At 39.4% G+C, this 19,845-nt stretch overlaps 1 protein-coding gene across 11 annotated transcripts in view; it reads left to right on the forward strand.

Annotated features, from left to right (window-relative positions):
* The window catches only part of dtnba (dystrobrevin, beta a), a 373,718-nt gene that overhangs the window by 61,150 nt on the left and 292,723 nt on the right, over nt 1-19,845 (forward strand). For all 11 annotated transcript variants that reach the window (XM_043675957.1, XM_043675963.1, XM_043676010.1 and 8 more), the window contains one exon: nt 7,279-7,403. In XM_043675957.1, coding sequence (XP_043531892.1) covers nt 7,279-7,403 — 125 coding nt within the window. The remainder of the gene's footprint in view (nt 1-7,278; nt 7,404-19,845) is intronic.

Consider the following 19,845-nt stretch of genomic DNA (forward strand, 5'->3'; position numbering starts at 1 on the left):
TAACGTGTTGGAAGCAGTTCAGAGAAAGTTTGTGAGATTAATACCTGGAGTTAGCACCTCGCCTTATGAGGAAAGGCTAGGTCTGTATCATCTGGAGTTCAGAAGAGTCAGAGATGACTGAATTGAAACATATACGATCCTGTGAGGACTTGACTGGGTGGATGTGGAAAGAATTAGGGCAGCATGATGGCTCAGTGGTTAGCACTGCTGCCTCACAGTGCCAGGGACCCAGGTTCGATTCCAGCCTTGGGTGACTGTCTGTGTGGAGTTTGCATGTCCTCCCTACGTCGGCGTGGGTTTCCTCCGAATGTTCCGGTTTCCTCCCTCAATTGCAAGATGTGCACGTTTGGTTGAATTGGCCATTCTAAATTGCCCATAGTGTTCAAGGATGTATAGGTTAGGTGCATTAATCAGGATGAATGCAGAGCGATAGGGGAGTGGGTTTGGGTGGGCTACTCTTTGGAGGGCTGGTGTGGACTTGTTGGGCAGAATGGCCTGTTTCCACACAGTAAGGGTTCTAAAAAGATGTCCCCTCTTGTGGGAAGATCTGCAACTAGGATCATAGTTAAACAATGGAGGTCGCCCATTTAAGACAGGGGTGAGCAAACATTTTTTCTCAGAGAGGTTTGCTTAGACATAGATGAGGTGTCAGAGGATTGAAGGAATGCAAATGTGGTTCCGTTGTTTAAAAAAGGTACACTAGAAATGCCAAACAATCATAGGCCTGATTTGGAGATGCCAGTGTTGGACTGGGGTGTGCAAAGTTAAAATTCACACAACACCAGGTTATAGTCAAACAGGTTTAATTGGAAGCACTAGCTTTCGGAGCGACGCTCCTTCATCAGGTGGTAGTGGAGGGTATCATGGTATTCTAACAGATGAAAGGCTTAACAGACAATCAATTTTTCAATGTATAATTTCAGCTACATCACACTGTAAATTTTTGCTATAAATTCTGTGTGTTAGGATCGAGCCCTCCACTACCACCTGATGAAGGAGCGTCGCTCCGAAAGCTACTGCTTCCAATTAAACCTGTTAGACTACAACCTGGTGTTGTGTGATTTTTAATCATAGGCCAGTTAGTTTATCTTCAGCGGTGGGCAAATTGAGAGAGTCAATCCTGAGAAATTGGATAATCTGTCACTTAGAAGGGCATGGGATAGTCAACATGTCTTTGTTAAGGCAAGATCATGCCTTATAGATTTGATTGAAGTCTTGAAGGAAGTGACGGGGGAGGATCGAGAAAGTAGTGCAGTGGATATTGTCTACATGAATTTTAATAAGGCATGTGACAGGTCCCACATGGCAGACTGGTCAAACAAAAGTGAAACCCTGTAGGATGCAGGGTAATGTGGTGAATTTGATCCAAAGTTGGCTTAGTAACAGGAAGCACAGGGTAATGATCAGTGGCCGTCCTTGCAAATAGAAAGCTGTTCCAAGTGGTCTTCTGCAAGGCTCGATGTTGAGACCTATGCTGGTTACTTTATATGTTAATGATTTGGATTTCAACTTGGGGGGCACAGCTGGGAAATCTGCAGATGGCACAAACATTGGGGGTGTAGAGGATAGTGCAGCGTAAGCTCCAAAATAATATAGGTGGATTGGTGAAGTGGGCAGGCAAGTGGCAGACGGATTTCAACTTGAAGTGTGAGGTAATACATTTAGGGAGGTCAAATAATAAGAGGGAATACACAATAAGTGGGAATATACGAGTGGGTAGATGTAGCAAGAGATCTGTGTACAAGTGCACAGGCCGCTCAAGATAGCGGTACAAGTAGATAAGGTTGTAAAGAAGGCTTATGGAATGCTCTCCTTCATTGGCATAGGTATAGAATACAATAGTAGGGATATCTCTGCTTTTTAAAAAATATTACCTGCCAAAGTGAACAACTTCATATTTTCCCACATTATACTCCATCTGCCAGACTCTTGCCCACTCACTCAACCTATCAAAATAAATCTGCATATTATCCCACCTATCGTTACCTCATCTGAATATTTTGTGGCTATGCTTTTGACCCACTAAGTCAGTGATAGATATCAATTGTCAAATGCTGAGGGGCCTGCACAGACGCCTGTAGGAGCCTATTCCCCACATCCTGCCAATTTGGAAAAAGACACTTTAATGTATCCATCATGCTCTATTTTCTGCCTATAAACCAATGTTCTATCCATGCCAATACCCTACCCCTGCACTTTGAGCCTCTACTCTGTGCAATAACCTTTTATGTGGAATGTTTTTGGAATTTGGAAATCCAAGTGCAAACTGCAAAGTGCTCCTGTTTATCCACAGTACATCTTACTCCTTAAGAATTCCAATGTACTGGTTCAATACAATTTCCCTTTTACAAAGTCATGTTGACGCTTCTCAATTACCTCAAGATTTTCCGAGTACCCAGTTCTAACCTCCTTGCTGATTACCTTGGGGAAGGCATTTGAATCAGGCATTAAGCTAACTGGCCTGTAGTCAATTGTTTTCTGTCTCCCTCCTGTCTTGGATAAAGGACTATTTTTACTACTTTTCAGTCTGATAGAACCTTTCCTGAATTTAATAAATTTCAGCCAATTAACATCAATGTATCTACTACCTCATTGGCCATCTCTGTTCAGACCTTAGGATGGCGTTTATTGGAACCTGGACATTTATCAACCCGTAATTCCTTCAGTTTGTTCAGTACCGCTTCCCTAACAATAATAATCTAATCAAGTTCTCCCTCCCTTCAGTCTCCTGCTTTACTGTATTATTGGGATAGTTCCAGATTAAAGCTGAGGTTTTCCTTTCAGGCAGCAGCGTTGCTATAACTTTGGCAAGTGGAACATCTCCTGGGGTCTGACGACCTCTCACTAGAGTTGATCTGCTCTACTGAGATGATCTTGGAGAGGGTGGGGTACTTGCACAGCATCAATGCCCTGTATTGAGAGAGGCTGAGAGACTATTACTGCAGCTTTGGGGCACATAATGAGATTTTTTTCTCAGACTTTTTGACTGTAGGTAATATTTTATATTAGGGGAAAATGCTGGTAATAGTCAGGTTGTATCTGTGGGGAGAAGAACAGGGCAATACCTCAAGCTGATGACCATCCATCAAGAAATGAGTTATTAGAAATTTTCAAATAAGTGTAAGGAAGGAGATTGGAAAAAAGATCCAAAAAGGAAGATCTGTGATAGAGTGGAATACAGGAAAGAGTAAATGATGAGTTCTGGATGGAGTGGTAATAGGCAGGATGTATCCCTGGAGGAAGCGTGAATGAACAGTTGTCTTCCAAAAGTGAAAATGAGTCAGAAATTCTTATCCTCAAAAGCTGTTTTTCTATGTGATTTGGGGGTTAAACATGGGATTTTCTGGTTTACATAGCTAAGTACGATATGATGAAGCAGTCACAGATGGATATTAATATAAGTATAAATGTATATAAGAAGTATAAGGGGAAATTTTAAATGAAACATTCTATGCAAAGTCAGAGATGGAAATTGTATAATCTTTCTTCCAGACTCTTAACCAGGATAATCAGTCTTCCGGTTGGATACAATTGCTGTGTTCCAGCAGGATTCTTTTATCTAATTTAATAATTAAACACTAATCCATAGACCTGAGGCAGAGAGGTATCAAAGATTGCTTACCAGCAATACATTAGACCCAACTGAAGACAGATCTATTGGAATAGGAGTTTAGCTAACTAATTTTGACACTGAGAGAGCTCCATTGTCTGAAGATCCTTGATCAAGACACAGTTTCTACTGATCCAGATACTTTGCAAAAGGGGAAATGAGATTATAAGATCCATTGCAAAGAAGAATTTGAAGTGTAATATAAGCAGCAAATAATGATCACCCAAAAACAATTTACATCTTGGAAACACTTATTCAGTTGAACAAAAACAGTTAATCATTCAGAAGTTCAGCTCAGAGAGGGAGGAAAATAGTTTGAAGTAAATCCATAAAATTTCAGCTGCCTGAAACAAAGGCAAACTGAAACAAAAATGGAAGGGGTGCACATGTAAATAAAATCCAGCAGGGAAGAATGGGAGGAAGAACTTCGGCGGAGAACAGAGGAGCAAACATGAAGGTGCTGTGGAATCACTGGAGGATGTTTAGCAAGAGGGAAAACAAATACAGGTTGAATCTTTAAAAAGCAATGAAGATTGAGAGTTATAGTGGAATCTGTAAGGACAGAATAAGGAGGATCTCTCTGGTGATATAATTGGCAGCAAAATATCGGAACTTGATTATTCCAAAATGGCAAATTTAATGAGTCAAGCTGGTCTATGGTATTTTATGACAATGTTGATTGATCTGGCTCATTAATTCACAGGCATTGATCGATGAATTGACTTATCTCTGTGAACTGGAATTCTTCCCAGAATATCCTTGAAATTGATGAGCTAAATGGATCTTAATGGAAAAGCAATAGGAAGCTTCAGAGTACTGTTGCCATTTACTAACATCACTCGCTCTTAATCAGGAAACAATTACCAAACTTACAAATCAAACATCAAAGGAAATCATTAAGACTTTGTGTTTGACTGACTCTCAGTATAATTCATTGTCTTCACTTTACGACAGCGAATTTGTCACAAATCTCTGCAGAGATTGACTGTTTCCTGAAAACTGACCAACTTGTGAAATGATGCCAGTGATTCAAGTGAAATGACATTAGTTTTAGAGAACATTATCCAAATATTCTGTAACATAAAGGTAAACCACCAAAAGCAATACAAAATACCAACACTTGATGACTAAGATATATTTAAGTTACACCTAGAGTTCTCAAGATGAAACAAAAGTAGTTTACAGGCAGTAAGTTAGTTTTAAAGTAGTGTTTGCTGTTATGTAAACAAACACTCTAATTAGTTTTAATGCAGTAAATGCAGTCAGCAGTGAACCACTACCTTTTCTATATTACAGTGTGGCTGAAAGATAAATATTGGTTTGACCACCTGGAGAACTCCCTTTGAATAGTACCATGGGTTCAGGCCTCAGAGTAACATGTTATCTGAAAGATGCTCCCTCTAACAGGTCTGTACTTGCTCAGTATTGTGCTCAGTATCAAATTATGTGTTGGCATCTTCTGCCACTTAGCAGAGACAAGGGTGCTATCTGCTAAACCCATGGATTCCTCACTAGAAACCCATGAGGCTAAATTTCCAATTGAACAACTGACTATTGGTTGGGATCTAACTGGTTTCCACACTTGTTGTAGACTTCTTGTGAGAGTATTTCTGCTGATATTAAGTTGCTTGTCTCAGGTTGGGAAGGCTGTGCCAGTAGAAGAAGCGATGCTGAAAAAGAAGCAATTGTTGCAGAAAAAATTAGAAATTGTTGGAAACACAACAGGTCTGGCAGCATCTGTGGAGAGAAAGGATGGCAATGCATCAGGTCCAGTGACCCACCTTGTGTTCTGAGGAAATGTCACTGGGCTCAAAACGTTAGCTCTGCTTTCTATCCACAGATACTGCCAGAGCTGCTGAGGTTCTCCAAAAACTTTGTTTTTGTTACAAGTTTCCTGCTTAGTCTGTCCTTATTGCAGATGGTGGTAGTGTTCCCATGTGTTTACTGTCATTGTTCTTCAGGAGGGACTGATTGTAGGCTTTAAAGGTGCTCTGAGGAAGGATGAATTAGTGCAGTGCATGTTGTAAAGGGTATACACTGCTGCTACTGAGCATCGGTGGGGGGCGGAGTGGATATGTGCCAGTTAAGTGGGTGGTTTTGTCCTGCATGGTGTCAAGTTTCCTGAGTGTTGGTGGAGCTGCACCCATCCTGGCAAGTTGGGAGTATTCCATCACAGGAAAAAAAAGGCTTATGCCCGAAACGTCGATTCTCCTGTTCCTTTGATGCTGCCTGACCTGCTGCGCTTTTCCAGCAACACATCTTTCAGCTCTGATCTCCAGCATCTGCAGTTCTCATTTTCTCCTGGTGTTCCATCACACTCCTGGCTTGTGCCTTGTAGATTGTGGAGGAGATTTTGAGGAGTCAGGAGGTGAGTCCCTCACAGTAGAGCTCCTTGCCACTGACCTGCTCTTGTAGCTAGAACATATATATGACTTGCCCAGTCCAATTTCATTTCTGGTCATTGGTAACCCCAAGATGGTAGTAGAAGATTCAGTGATGGTAACACCATTGAATGTCAAGGACAATGGTTTGATTGTCTCTAGTTTGATATAGTAATTGTCTGGCATCTGTTATTTCTCAGCCTGAACTAACTGCACAGAGGCTGGTATCCTGTCACCAAGTCCCTCTTTATTTACTTGGGCAGAGTACACTGGCTGTGGCCAGCCAGCTCAGACTCAGTCCCTGAACTGATGAAATTCTAAACCCCCTATTATATTTTTTCTTTTTTAAAATTTTATTGAACAGTACAAAATACAGTTAACAATAAACAGAAAGCAGCAGTTCACAAAAACCCCACTATACACAGGGGAAAGGGCAGCAAAGCCAAACCCCAAACCCCACCATTCAACCAGTTCTCAAGGAGATGAGGACAAATCTCAAATCTCACTTCCATTTATCACAAAGATAACTAACAAACACAGGCAAGACAGTGCAGTCAATCAGATACAGTGCATAGAACACACACCCAATATAGCTTAAAAAAGACATCCATTGTTTACATTGACCAGGCAGGGCTTCCTGATTGACTAAGAAATCTTTGAATGGGGTTGTTAGCCTGGGCCAAAGAGATGCACCTGTTTCCAATCGCTACACAGCCCAAGCCTGGATATTGCGATATTGGAGTATGGACTGCTTCGCTAACTGAGAAGTCTAGAATGGTGCTGAACATTATACAAGTATGATGAAAATCCCCACTTCTGATCTTTATGATGATGAAGATGTTTGGGCCTGGAACACCACCCTGAGGAACTCCTGCAGAGATGTCCTGGAGCTGAGATGACTGACCCTCCAACAACCACAACCATCTTCCTATGTGCCAGATATAACTCTAACCAGTAGAGAGTTTGCCCCCTGATACCCATTGATTCCAGTTTTGCCAGGGCTCCTTGATGCCACACTTGGTTGAATGCAGCCTTGATGTCAAGGGCAGTTGTTTTCCCCTTGCCTCTGGAATTCAGTAGGTTAATGTTTCATTCAGCTTTGAACGAGTAGCTTGCAAATTTCTGAAGTGAAATAAAATTTTCCTTCCTGGCTAGGAAGGAAGGAATCTTCAATTTTCCTGTTGCCTACCTTTTGTTTAACTTCCATTCTCTCTTTTAGCTGAGCTTAGGTTCTACTACCTTGAGTTCCATATTTTTATTCATTAACTTTGTAATTTTTCTTCACAGAAATCACCGGCAAAGAAGTTGGGACATGCAATTAGTAAGTCCCTTGGATGTGTTCCAAGTCGGGAACCACCTCATCCTATATACCCTGAGATGCCAGAGAAGCCTCTTGATTTGGCCCACATAGTGTGAGTAATGAAGCTTTTAGATGAGGTTTAGCTGTAAATACTGGTATAGCTTTTATTTGTAAACAAGTTAAAGCTTGAAATTGATGCTAGGCAGAGTGACAGATTGCAGGAATATTCTGTGTACTCCAAGGAGTCATCTTTATTTATTGTTTTCCAAAGTGGTAATTCAGGTTTGCAGCAGATATTCACTCTGTGAGGGACTATTTGGTCATGATTACTGGTCATTTAGAACTGCATGTTCTTCCTTAATGCAATAAAAACCTGAGTGATAAAAAGCGAGCTCTACTATCATTCTCGACATGTTTTTAGACATGGTCATGTTAATGCTTTAAAATAGGACAACACAAGAGAACAAATCTATACACAAGGGGTGGTCATTCATCCTCTCATGGTCTGCTGTTCAATTACAAGGCTGATCTCTCCCTCCCCACTTTTAATCCTTGATATCCTTACCTAAAATAAATCTATTCATTGTAGTCTTAAAATTACAATTCAGCCAGCATTATGGTTTTTCACATATTACAATGTAAATGAAAGAACCAAAAAAGATTTTTTTTATTGCAACAGTCCTAGAAAGTGTTATTAACATTGCGATTTTCATTTGTAGTGTATGCAATTGATGGTGATTCTTCTAACTTTGGGTTTCAGTTTATGCAATTTTGTTGATCTTTCTGGCAGAAATCTGTCCAAACAAGAAGTATCTGCAGTAATCATGTATCTTTTAAGAGGTTCAAACAACATTTCATGAGTTATGTCATGATTGCATATGTTAATGCAGTTTGGGAAGGTGAGAAATTGAGGACAATGACTATTTCCTGACTTCAGCACTTGTTTCTAAAGTGCACAATCAATTTGTAGTTTGACGTCTAAAATAAATTGTTGTTTAACTTTTGTAAGATTGGTTGCATTGTTGTTAGTGCCATTTAAACATTAAAACCATGAGAATTGTGATTTTCCAAAATTAGAATGAAATTTAAGTGGAGCAACACATTGGGATTCTGTGGTCAACAGTTTGAAGTATTCTGAATACAGTACTTCGCAATGTTGGATGTGCATGGTATACGGGATGAAGACTTAACTTTTAAAGAAGCCTACACTTCCCAGCAGCTTTGTTCAGGATTTAACCAGTTAATGAAAGTACAGCTCCAAAGTATTTAGGTTAGATTAGATTCCCTACAGTGTGGAAACAGGCCCTTCGGCCCAACAAGTTCATACTGACCCTCCGAAGAGTAACCCACCCAGACCCATTTCCCTCTGACTAATGCACCTAATCTATAGGCAATTTAGCATAGCCAACTCACCTGACCTGCACATGTTTGGATTGTGGGAGGAAAACGGAGCACCCGGAGGAAACCCACGCAGGCACGGGAAGAATGTGCAAAATCCACACAGTCAGTCGCCCAAGGCTGGAATTTCTTTCCCAGCTGCTTCAATTTTCTCCAAAACCACCTTCACCAAACTTTAGCAAATTTTACCCAGCAAATGCAGATTGCTGTTTCAATATCAATGCTGTTACAGTACAGCCTGTTTAGGTGCAGTTTTACGGGTAATGCTGAATAATCAAAAAGTCTCAGAAGTACATTGCAGAGTGTAAAATGTACCCCTGATGGCTTCACAATTCCGGTTACTTCCAGAAAATAAAACTTCTGGATCATTATGTTCCCTTTGCTTAACCTAATAAACTGTGTGTATAAGATCATTTAAAAGGTCGCAATGTCATTTATTCTGAAACAGAAAATGGATATGGACTTATTATAGATCAGGAAGTTAGTCTCCAAGACATTGGGCTCTTCGATTAAGTATTCAGAAATTTTGTACAAATTCAGGTTATCATCAGATTGTCATCGCTTGAGAAACTCAAATATGCATTTATACAGAAGCACATGTAATGACTTGCTCCATTTTACTGGCTGCAGGAATGAACTTCACAAACGTTGTGATGCATTGTTTTAATGGGACCACAGGGAATTTGAAGTGCACTGTGAGTAGGTCTGCTCTGCATCTTCAGGGTATCACTCTTTCAGTTTGCAGTTCAGTGCCAAAATAGTTGTGCACCACAGATAAAATATATTCAAGCAGAAGAAATTTAATTCAAATATATTCAACATGCTATCATGTTCATCATTTGGGCATCTATCTTGAGCAACAGAAGTATATTTTGAAACAAGAGGATATAAATAGTTAGGCTTAACTTGCCATCATTATTACTACTCCACCTTACCATCACCTGAAACAGTACATTTAAAAACTGCTCTATGCTGCCTTAAGCATACCAAGCTCACAATATGAGCATTGACGTCAGGTCATTTTTGGAATGGAGCCGGATTTCTGCAGAGTTGTACTGCTAACATTGTATCCAGTGATGGCTGATGACTGCCCGCATGGAGGATATAGTTTCTACACTCAAGAGTCTTTGCATTCATTTAAGATGTGAGCCTTTCTGACAGGATCAGCATTTCTTGTCCAGTTCTGATTACCCTCGAGAATCTGGTGGTGAGCTGCTGCCTTAAAATAGAATCATCTCTCGAGTGAACTCCTGCTGTGTATTTCTCCCATTTTCTCCTTTGACTTTAATCCTCCAACAACTTGCTTGGGGTATGGACACAAATAAACTGCCATTAACTATTGGCCTAACACGTTGGGAGTTTGAAGTGATATACAGTATTCTTTCGTTACCTGGCATGGATTCAGACCCCCACTGTAAATTAGTCAAATTTGCAGGTTGCAGCAACAAATTGAGGTGGGTAAGCTGTTGTTCAGATGAAATACTTTCAGGTGGCAGGTGAATGCTGTGAATGTTGTTTAAATAGCTAAGGATGAAGGAGAAAGAATCTTGTTAGCCTCAACGTTAACCATACTTAAACCAGGGTTCAGCAACAAGCAATAAAACTGAAATGGTGTTAAGCTACACAGTCAAAACAGCGGTATGCAATTCAGGGAAGATGGTCATCCGCTACGTCTTGAATACAATACCCAGGTAAATTTGGGATTTTCATCTGTGAGAGCAGACACCTGAGTTGATTTAAAGTATACAAGATAGTTAAAGATATGGTAGAGATACACTTGTAATGTTTTTAAGTGTACAGCCAGGGTGAAATGTTTATTTAGCAATATGCAAACTGATATCAGGACACTCCCCTTAACACACACACAATGGACTTCTTGAGAGAAAGCAGTGGACACAAGTAGGGATGTCATATTAACTTGAGAAAGGCATTTGGGCAGAAAATGCTACTTATTTTATTTTCCAAATATTTAAAGTCCTTGTCACAATCTGTGTGTGCTATTTTAATGAATATGCTTTAAAATATGTGGATACATTTCTCCAATAATTGCAACATTAACTGACATTTCTATCCAACAGTTATGAAGGTTAAGTACCAAGCCATAATCTCATTGTTAATATTACTTTGCAGTTGCTTCGTACATCCTCTATTTGTTGTGTGATTAACATAGGCCTATCCTGGGCTGTAATGTTCTTTCGGCCCTCGATGTTGTGCCGACCTGTGAAACCAATCTGACCCCATCTATCCTACACTATTCCATTCTCATCCATATATTTATCCAAAGACCATTTAAATGCCCTTAAAGTTGGCGAATCTACTACTGTTGCAGACAGAGCGTGCCATGCTCCAACTACTCTCTGAGTAAAGAACCTACCTCTGACATCTGTCCTAAATCAATCACCCCTCAGTTTAAAGCTATGACCCCTTGTGCTAGCCATCACCATCTGAGGAAAAAGGCTCTCACTGTCCACCCAATCTAACCCTCTGATTATCTTATATGTCTCAATTAAGTCACCCCTCAACCTTCTTCTCTCTCACGAAAACAGCCTCAAGCCTTTCCTCGTAACACCTTCCCTCCATACCAGGCAAAGTCCTGGTAAATCTCCTCTGAACCCTTTTCAAGGCTTGCACATCCTTCCTATAATGCAGCGACCAGAACTGTACACAATACTCCAAGTGCAGCTGCACCAGAGTTTTGTACAGGTGCAACATGACCTCATAGCTCCGAAACTCAATCCCTGTACCAATAAAAGCTAACACACCGTATACCTTCTAATGACCTTCTCGACCTGTGTAGCAACTTTCAGGGATTTATGTTCATGGACACAGAGATCTCTCTGCACATCCACACTACCGAGAATTTTACCATTAGCCCAGTACTTTTTATTCCTGTTACTTCTTCGATAGTGAATCACCTCATACGTTTTGGCATTAAACTCCATTTGCCACCTCTCAGCCCAGCTGTGCAGCTTATCTATTCCATCTGTAACCTGCAACATCCTTCAGCACTATCCACTGACCTTAGTGTCATCTGCGATTTGACACTAATTTCCTAACCTATCCTTCTATGCCCTCATACAGGTCATTTACAAAAATGACCAACAGCAGTGGCCCCAAAACAGATCCTTGTGGTATGCCACCAGTAACTGGACTCCAGGATGAACATTTCCCTTCAACCACCTCTGTCTTCTTTCAGCTAGCCAACTTCCAATCCAAGCAGTCAATCCCATGCCTCTGTAGTTTGTGCAGTAGCCTACCGTGGGAAACCTTATCAAACGCCTTACTGAAATCCATATACACCACATCAACTGGTTTATCCTCATTCACCTGTTTGGTCACCTTCTCAAAGAACTCAATAAGGTTTGTGAGGCACGATCTACCCTTCACAAACCTGTGTTGACTATCCCTAATCAACTTATTCTTTCTAGATGATTATTAATCCTATCTCTTTTAACCTTTTCCAAAACTTTACCCAAAACCGAAGTAAGGGTCTATAATTTCCAGGGTTGTCTTTACTCCCCTTCTTGAACAAGGGGACAACATTTGCTATCCTCCAGTCTTCTGGCACTATTCCTGTAGACAATGATGGCATAAAGATCAAAGCCAAAGGCTTTGCAATCTCCTCCCTGGCTTCCCAGAGAATCCTGGAATAAATCCCATCTGGCCCAGGGGACTTTTCTATTTTCACACTTTCCAGAATTGCTAACACCTCCTCCTTGTGAACCTCAATCCCATCGAGTCTAGTAGCCTGTTTCTCAGTGTTCTCCTTGACAACGTTGTCTTTTTCCAGTGTGAATACTGATGAAAAATATTCATTTAGTGCTTCTCCGATCATCTTGGACTCCACGCACAACATCCCACTACTATACTTGATTGCCCCTCACCTTACTCTATTCATTCTTTTATTCCTGATATACCTATAGAAAGCCTTGGGGTTTTCCCTGATCCTATCTGCCAACAACTTCTCCTGTCTCCTCCTGGCTCTTCTTAGCTCTCTCCTTAGATCTCATGGATTTCCTTTTAAAAATAAGCAACCTTATCAAATGAGAGAAATATGAAAGTAGATTATACAGCAGAGATGATCTAAAATATTCTTAATTGTTATTATATGCAAAACCAGTTATTAAAAATGTTAGATTTTCACTTAATATCAGCGTGCTTTATCTTTAGGTGAACCCATTTCTAACTCAAAAGCAATTTCTGAAGAATTAAATAATGCCAATTCACTTTGTTTTGTAAATTGGGAGGATAACAATCATGCAATAGAAACGTGAGGTTTCACAGTGAGCTAATTTAAAGAGGAAATTTCCAGTCTTAACTGATGACATTGGCAGATGTTGAACAATCATTATTTATATTCTGCCTTTATTAAAGATTTGAAATAGATTTGACAAGAACCCAAGCTGTGTTAAACATTATTTTTATTGTAATTTTCTGACTGGTTGTTGGCTATAATTCTCTGACTGAAGTAGAACAATTACAAATGTTGGGTAATTTAGGAAGATTACAATAATCTGCCCCTCTTCATGTAACATATTTCATAAACTATTTTAAATTCCATTAATACTTCACTAATATTGATGACCATGAAAGGCACAGTTTAAGTTCTAAGTCATTAATTATAATATCTGATAGAATCCTTTTGGGGATGGTATTACACTAGTTCTATTATAAAAATTTAATTTAAACCCTTTACAGAAGGTTTAGTTTCAGTTCAGCTGTCACATTGACCTTGTACAACTGTATTGCAAATTGCTTTTTGAAGTTATTAAAATGAAGGTTACATTTCAGGAAATTATACTAATTAAATTAAATCTACTGTGCTTTAAGAGATTCATTGAATAGGACATATGTTCTTAGAAGGTACACTGTTGAGAGTTTATTCTTTTGTTCATCTTGCTCCTTTGACCTGGCAAGGTTTGATAGTTGTTCCTGGTTTTTGAAGAACAAAATTGTTTAATTCCAAATTGCTGATCACCTTTGCTTTGAACACACACAGGTACAGACACACACGCGCACGAACACAGACACAGGTACAGACACACACGCGCACAAACACAGACACAGGTACAGACACACACGCACACTGACACTGACACAGACATAGGTAGAGACACACACGCACTAACACAGACAGAGACATAAACATACACAGGCATAGACATAAACACACACAGACACATATACAGGGCAACCTCAATTATCCAAATGTCAATTATCCAAATTTCGGATTATCTGAAAAGATTTCAAGGTCCCGTAAAACTGGCTTTAGACAACTCAGCATTCAATTCTCAGTTAAACAGCATTATAGCGTGCATTGTCAGATAACCAGCAATCATAATTTACTGCTTGTTTACAATCAGATCAATTATCTGAATGAACAAAATACCCCCTGCCAGTCTCTTTCAGATAATCGAGGTTGTCGTAAGGATACACAGGCACACACAATCTGTTGGAGTCACAGCCAACATGCTCCCTGATTGTGGTACTTTAGGTCTCTTTAATAAATATAGATACTCATCAGAAAGCCGAAGGTTACCAATTGCAGTTCATAGAGCGTTTTGCATGTTCAAGGCAAAGAATGCACCAACAATGATGAGAAAGTCAAGGTGAGACCATTTGTGGTTTGGATAGAATAATACTAATGCTTGTAGGGGGCTTTCAAATGATGTGGTCGATGAACAATGAACTGCAAATGATTCCAAGCAGAAAAGACTCTTATCTTAGAGAACAGAATGTAGTTTATTAAAGCTCAGTGATTATATACAGGATAGCTTAACTGTTAGCCATACTAACTATTACTAACAAGAAGTAGGAAAGTCATGTGTTTCTCCATTAGGAGTCCTTGCTAGGCCATAATTGCTCTCAATTTCCTAATGCTCCAAACAATGTCTATTATTTCTCACAGTGATGGATCAATTTCCTTAAATAAGGGGATCAGCAATTTGTGATCTTCAACACTGCCAACCATTCTCCTTCATAGCTTACCTGTGTTGCCTATCTCCATCTGGCATTGTTTTGTTCCATTACTATATCTAATCATTGCTTACTTTCTCATTCCCACATGACCATGTACAAAATCCCTTAAGGGTTTCTCATTGTGTTCCTCTTCTTCCTCATGTACGTGTTGTCCTTGGCAGCAGCTGTACACATAGGTTCTGATTCCATACATACAGCCAATGTTTCCTCTGCTCAGTCTTTCTTGAGCCTCAATGACTCTTAAGCACAGAGTCAACAAAGACTCAAGCACATTTGGTCCAGAGGGACAATGTTACTTAGCAGCATCTGCCATCAAACCGTTGTCAACAAACCCATGAAAAGACAGAAATCATTGAGAATGTAGTTCTATTCATTATAGTTGAAGTAATCTTTCATTATATGAGTTGAGTGAGGAAGAAAGTTGTTTTATACCTGATCTCCAACAAAGGAGCACATTGTGTACCTGTTTTGTAATCCCAACAATGATGGGGAAGGTGACCAGATGAACAACCTTCTTGGATCTCGGTAAAATGAATAAGGTTTTCAAAAAAATTATTTCAAAAATCAGTTTTATTTGCCATTTTTAATTCTCTTTATTTCAAATTAATGGTTGGAAAACTACACACTGCTACTTAACTATCTTGACACAAATTAACCAAACATTAATTTACTGTTTCTAACAAAATAGGTAACATCAAAAGATAATGGTTAATCTGCTAAGGGTTCAGACTGTCGATGCAACTCTGAAGGCCTTTTGGATTGGATTTCACTATTTCCTTTGAATAAGAAATAAAATTAATTCCTTTTATTAAGATAATTTCATTTTGGGAAAATATTTCAGTGGAGAGCAGACTATGGTGTTCCCAAGCAGAGTTTCCTATGAATTCTCAAGTGGATAGAATTAACCTGATATTTATCCTTCTAGAAAGCAGCCTGACCAAAAGAATAGTCCCTACAATTTCAGAAGTTGATAATAATCTGATGGGTGTAAATAGCAGCCTCACTGAATCTTTTCTTATCCTGTAAGGTAGTTCAGGGGCTGACACCTTTGTGGGCAAGGATTTTTGATTCCTGTCGTAATCTGATAATAGTGTTATTCCTTTCCACTAGTCACAGATTCATACAGCACTAAATAAGGCCATTTGGTCCATTGTGTCTGTGCTGGTTCCTAGAAAGAGCAAAATAATTAGACCCCGATCTATTGTAATGCAATCATAGCATCACAGTGTTATGTCGTAAATGGGAAGAGTGTGCCAATAATGGAGCTCCATTGTTCCACAAGGCATAAAACAGCAAGATGATCAGTTTGCCTGACTTACTGCTATTCTGGATAGCACAAGGTTCTGTTATGAACAGAAAACAACTCTATTTATTATAAACACACTCAACTTTAACAAATAGCAGGGAAATAAATTACTAGAAGTCAATTATTCAACAAATCTGTCAGGTTGTTGCTTGACTAGCCTCTGGGATAGGTCTCCCAATTTTAACACAAGGTCCCAGGTGTTGGTAAGGAGGGCTTTGTGGAGTGGACAAATTTTGTTTTTGTTCTTTCCGGTACCTTCGCTGATGCTGGGTGGTCTGTCCTATTTCATTCCTCTGTTTAGACTTTGTCGTGTGTTGATACAAATAAGCAGCTTGTTAGGTCATTTTGGAGAGTAGTTGAGAGCCAACCACATCAATCATGATCGTTCTCGTTTTATTAATCTGTGTCTGAACAAATATTTATCTTGGCAACTTGTAACATCTAAAGACATTTTTAGCAAACTTGACATGCAACTTTCGGCAATTTCTTTTATTAAAAAAATGAAGTAATGTGCTGATGGTATAGATGGATAGGAAAGTAAGTTGCAAAGAGTACACAATGTGTCTACAAAAGGAATTTAGGTTGAAGAGTGGGGAGAACTGTCCGCTTGCCAGGCAGATTAGGAAAAATAATATTTAAATAGAGAGAGGTTGCAGAACTTGGAGCTTACAAAAGGACCTGGGTACCTCTTGTACCTGAATCATAAAGTATATTGATTCAGCCAGTGATTTGAAAGGCAAATAGAATGTTGGGCTTCATTACATGGTGCAGTAAATCTAAAAGTAATATAGATGCAGTTGTTTAGGGTCTTGGCCCAACTAGTTCTGGAATACTGTGTACAGGTTTGGTCTGCTTGCTTAATAAAGGATATAATTGCATTAGAAGTAGTTCAGATAAATTTTATTTGACTGATTCCTGGATTGAAGGGGTTAATTTGTGAGGAATGCTTGACCAAGTTGGGTTTGGAGTTTAAACGAATGAGGGGTGATCTTACTGAAACATATACAAGCTCCTGAGAGGATTTGACAAGATGAGAGGATGTTTCCTTGATGGGAGAGTCCAGAAGTAGGGAACACTGTTAAAACAATGAGAGATCTCCTATTTAACTGTGAGATTCAGAGATTTTTTTCACAATAGAGGCTTACTTGTCTGTAACATTTTCTGCTCGAAGAGCAGTGCAGGCCATTTATTAGGTATGCTCAAGGCTGAGTTAGATTTTTGATTAACAGGGCAACCAGGGTAATGATAGAGCAAAAACAAAATAAACAGTTGTGAATGCTGGAAAGCCGAAACAAAAAACCCCACAGAAATTGCTGGAGAAACTGCAGAAAGCAGAGTCAATGTTTTGGTTTCAGTGACCCTCCTTCAGCTTGGAGAATGGCAGAGCAGTCTCGAGGGCTGAATGGTCTTCTCCTGTTCAGAATTCTTGTGTTTTTATAAGAGATTCCCACACAAGTTGTGTCCATGGCATTCGCAAAGAGAAAACCTTTGAGATGTTTGAACATCTCTCAATGGAAACAGGAGATTGAGGCTTTTTGTGTAGCATTCGTCAGGCCCAGGACCCATGAAAAGTACTGTACGTCACTCACTGTATATTGCGCGTGAGGGCCAGCTGTCATCTCCTTTGGCTCGGAATGATGGCCATTTTGTCTCCAGTTACCCTGGAAGAGAAACTTGGATCAAAATCTTGAACAACAACAGGTGAAAATAAGCTGTCTCATGCTGTTACTTTATGGTAAATGTTCTAGTAGCTTTCTTCACTGACAGAATACTACAGTCAGGCCAAAAAGGTATTTTGCCTACCACACAACAATCATGTTTGTGTTTCAGTGCCAGTGTGATGCCAAATATGTGAGCTACACGTTTCAATGACTATTAGACCTTAGTGGAACTCATGTTCCATTGACCATTGTGAGCAACATGCAAAAGTGTTGAACCGGCCCATGCTTAAAACACCAGCATCCAAGTTAGATGTGATTCTGCTGTTGGACAGCATTTACTAAATAGTTCAGACTGTGCTCTGAATTACACCTGAAACCATTTTGAGATTATTTGACAGATTTATTTTTACATACTAGTAGCTATATATGTTAATAAACAGGATCCTGTTTGACATAGGCAAAAGAAATTCATGCATTGATTAGATCTTTTTAGTTCAGAGAAAAAGAGATCATTGAGATTCCCAAACTCTACAGTGCCATGTCAGCACCCTGACCAATCAGAATCTATCTGCCTGACCTGCAAACCAAGATTGACAGTTGCCTGTTCTTAATACTCTGATCTGATGGTTCAAAGTGTCAGATGCTCCAGAGAAGTACTGCTGTTTAACATCAACATTGCTTCAAGTAACTAAACAAATAGGTCTCTCTTTCAATCTGAGGATAGGGATAATAATGAGGCAGCTATGACAAACTGAGCAATCTGCATTTAAAAGTAGAGAAGTGAACCTAAAAGCAGATATGTAGTAAATGTTGCTAGTTTGTGACTTGTGGATAACTTTATTGAAGCACGATGATGGAGTATTTTATTTGATTAAGAATTGGAGGAAGTATCCAGTTGTTCTAATCCAAGTGCATTGAGCTGGGACCATGGTTAACTCCATGTAATTTTAGACACTAACTCAATTAATTCACTGTGTAACCAAATTAAGGCTTGTTAAAACTTATTTCAAGTGAAGATTTAAATGCAGACATTGTGTGTTATTCTTGATTAGTTTTTTTTTTAAGTAAAAGGCTGCATGCACAAAATTAAGAGTTGCTTGTTTTTGAGAAATGCTTTTGCATGTTCGAAAATATAAAATGCAAAACTGTTCAGATGGAGTCAATTGATTCAAGTATTCAGCGTAAAAACTATTTATATTTTTGGTAAAGATAATGTGATTGCAGTTGCCTTGTCCCAAGACTTGTACAAGGGGATTGTGAATGTGAATAGATGCAAGTCATGTGTTTTGTTGTCTATGTTTCACTTACCTTGTGATTTTAAAATGACATTTCATCTTTCCCAAGTGTGGAGGCATGTAAAGACCATGTCTGTGTATTTCTGTTAGTTTTGAACTGTGGACGTTTAAAAAAAAAAGGAAGATACTGCTTTAAACTAAGGAATCTGTACTGGAGAGACAGCTGTCATTTTAAACATCATGGTGGTAAAAACAATGACTGCAGATGCTGGAAACCAGATTCTGGATCAGTGGTGCTGGAAGAGCACAGCAGTTCAGGCAGCATCCAACGAGCAGCGAAATCGACGTTTCGGGCAAAAGCCCTTCTTTGCCCGAAACGTCGATTTCCTTCATCAACATCAACCTGGCCAAAGAAACACTGACTATTAGAAGAACCAAAGATGCATACACCAAACACCATCAACTTCATTAGCAAAGACAACATTGTCAAGCTAGTGGACCCACGCCTAGTGCACCCAATTTTAATAACAAAACCTACAGACATACCAACGGACCAATATCAGGGTTCTTAGCAGAGGCAGTTAAGCAGAGAGTCTAACAAACAGCTCTGGCAACCCAAACTGTGAGTCCACTACGTGGATGAAACTTTTGTCATCACTAAATGAAACCAATTAAAGGAAAACTTCAAGACCATCAATGATATCCTTATGGGATAGAATTCACAAAAGAGGAGGAAAACAACAACAATCTGCCATTCCGAGATGTCACAGTAGAGCAAACAGCCAATAGGGAACTTAAAACCAGCGTCTATAGGAAAACAACACATTCAGACCAAATACTGAACTACAGAAGCAATTATCCCAACACCCACAAATGAAGCTGCATTAGAACATTATTTCAACGAGTGACCACACACTGCAGCACAAAGGAACTATGAAGAGCAGAGGAAAATCACCACTACAGCGTATTCAAAAA

This window comes from Chiloscyllium plagiosum, chromosome 3 (genome assembly GCF_004010195.1).
Source record: "Chiloscyllium plagiosum isolate BGI_BamShark_2017 chromosome 3, ASM401019v2, whole genome shotgun sequence".
Lineage (NCBI taxonomy): Eukaryota > Metazoa > Chordata > Chondrichthyes > Orectolobiformes > Hemiscylliidae > Chiloscyllium > Chiloscyllium plagiosum.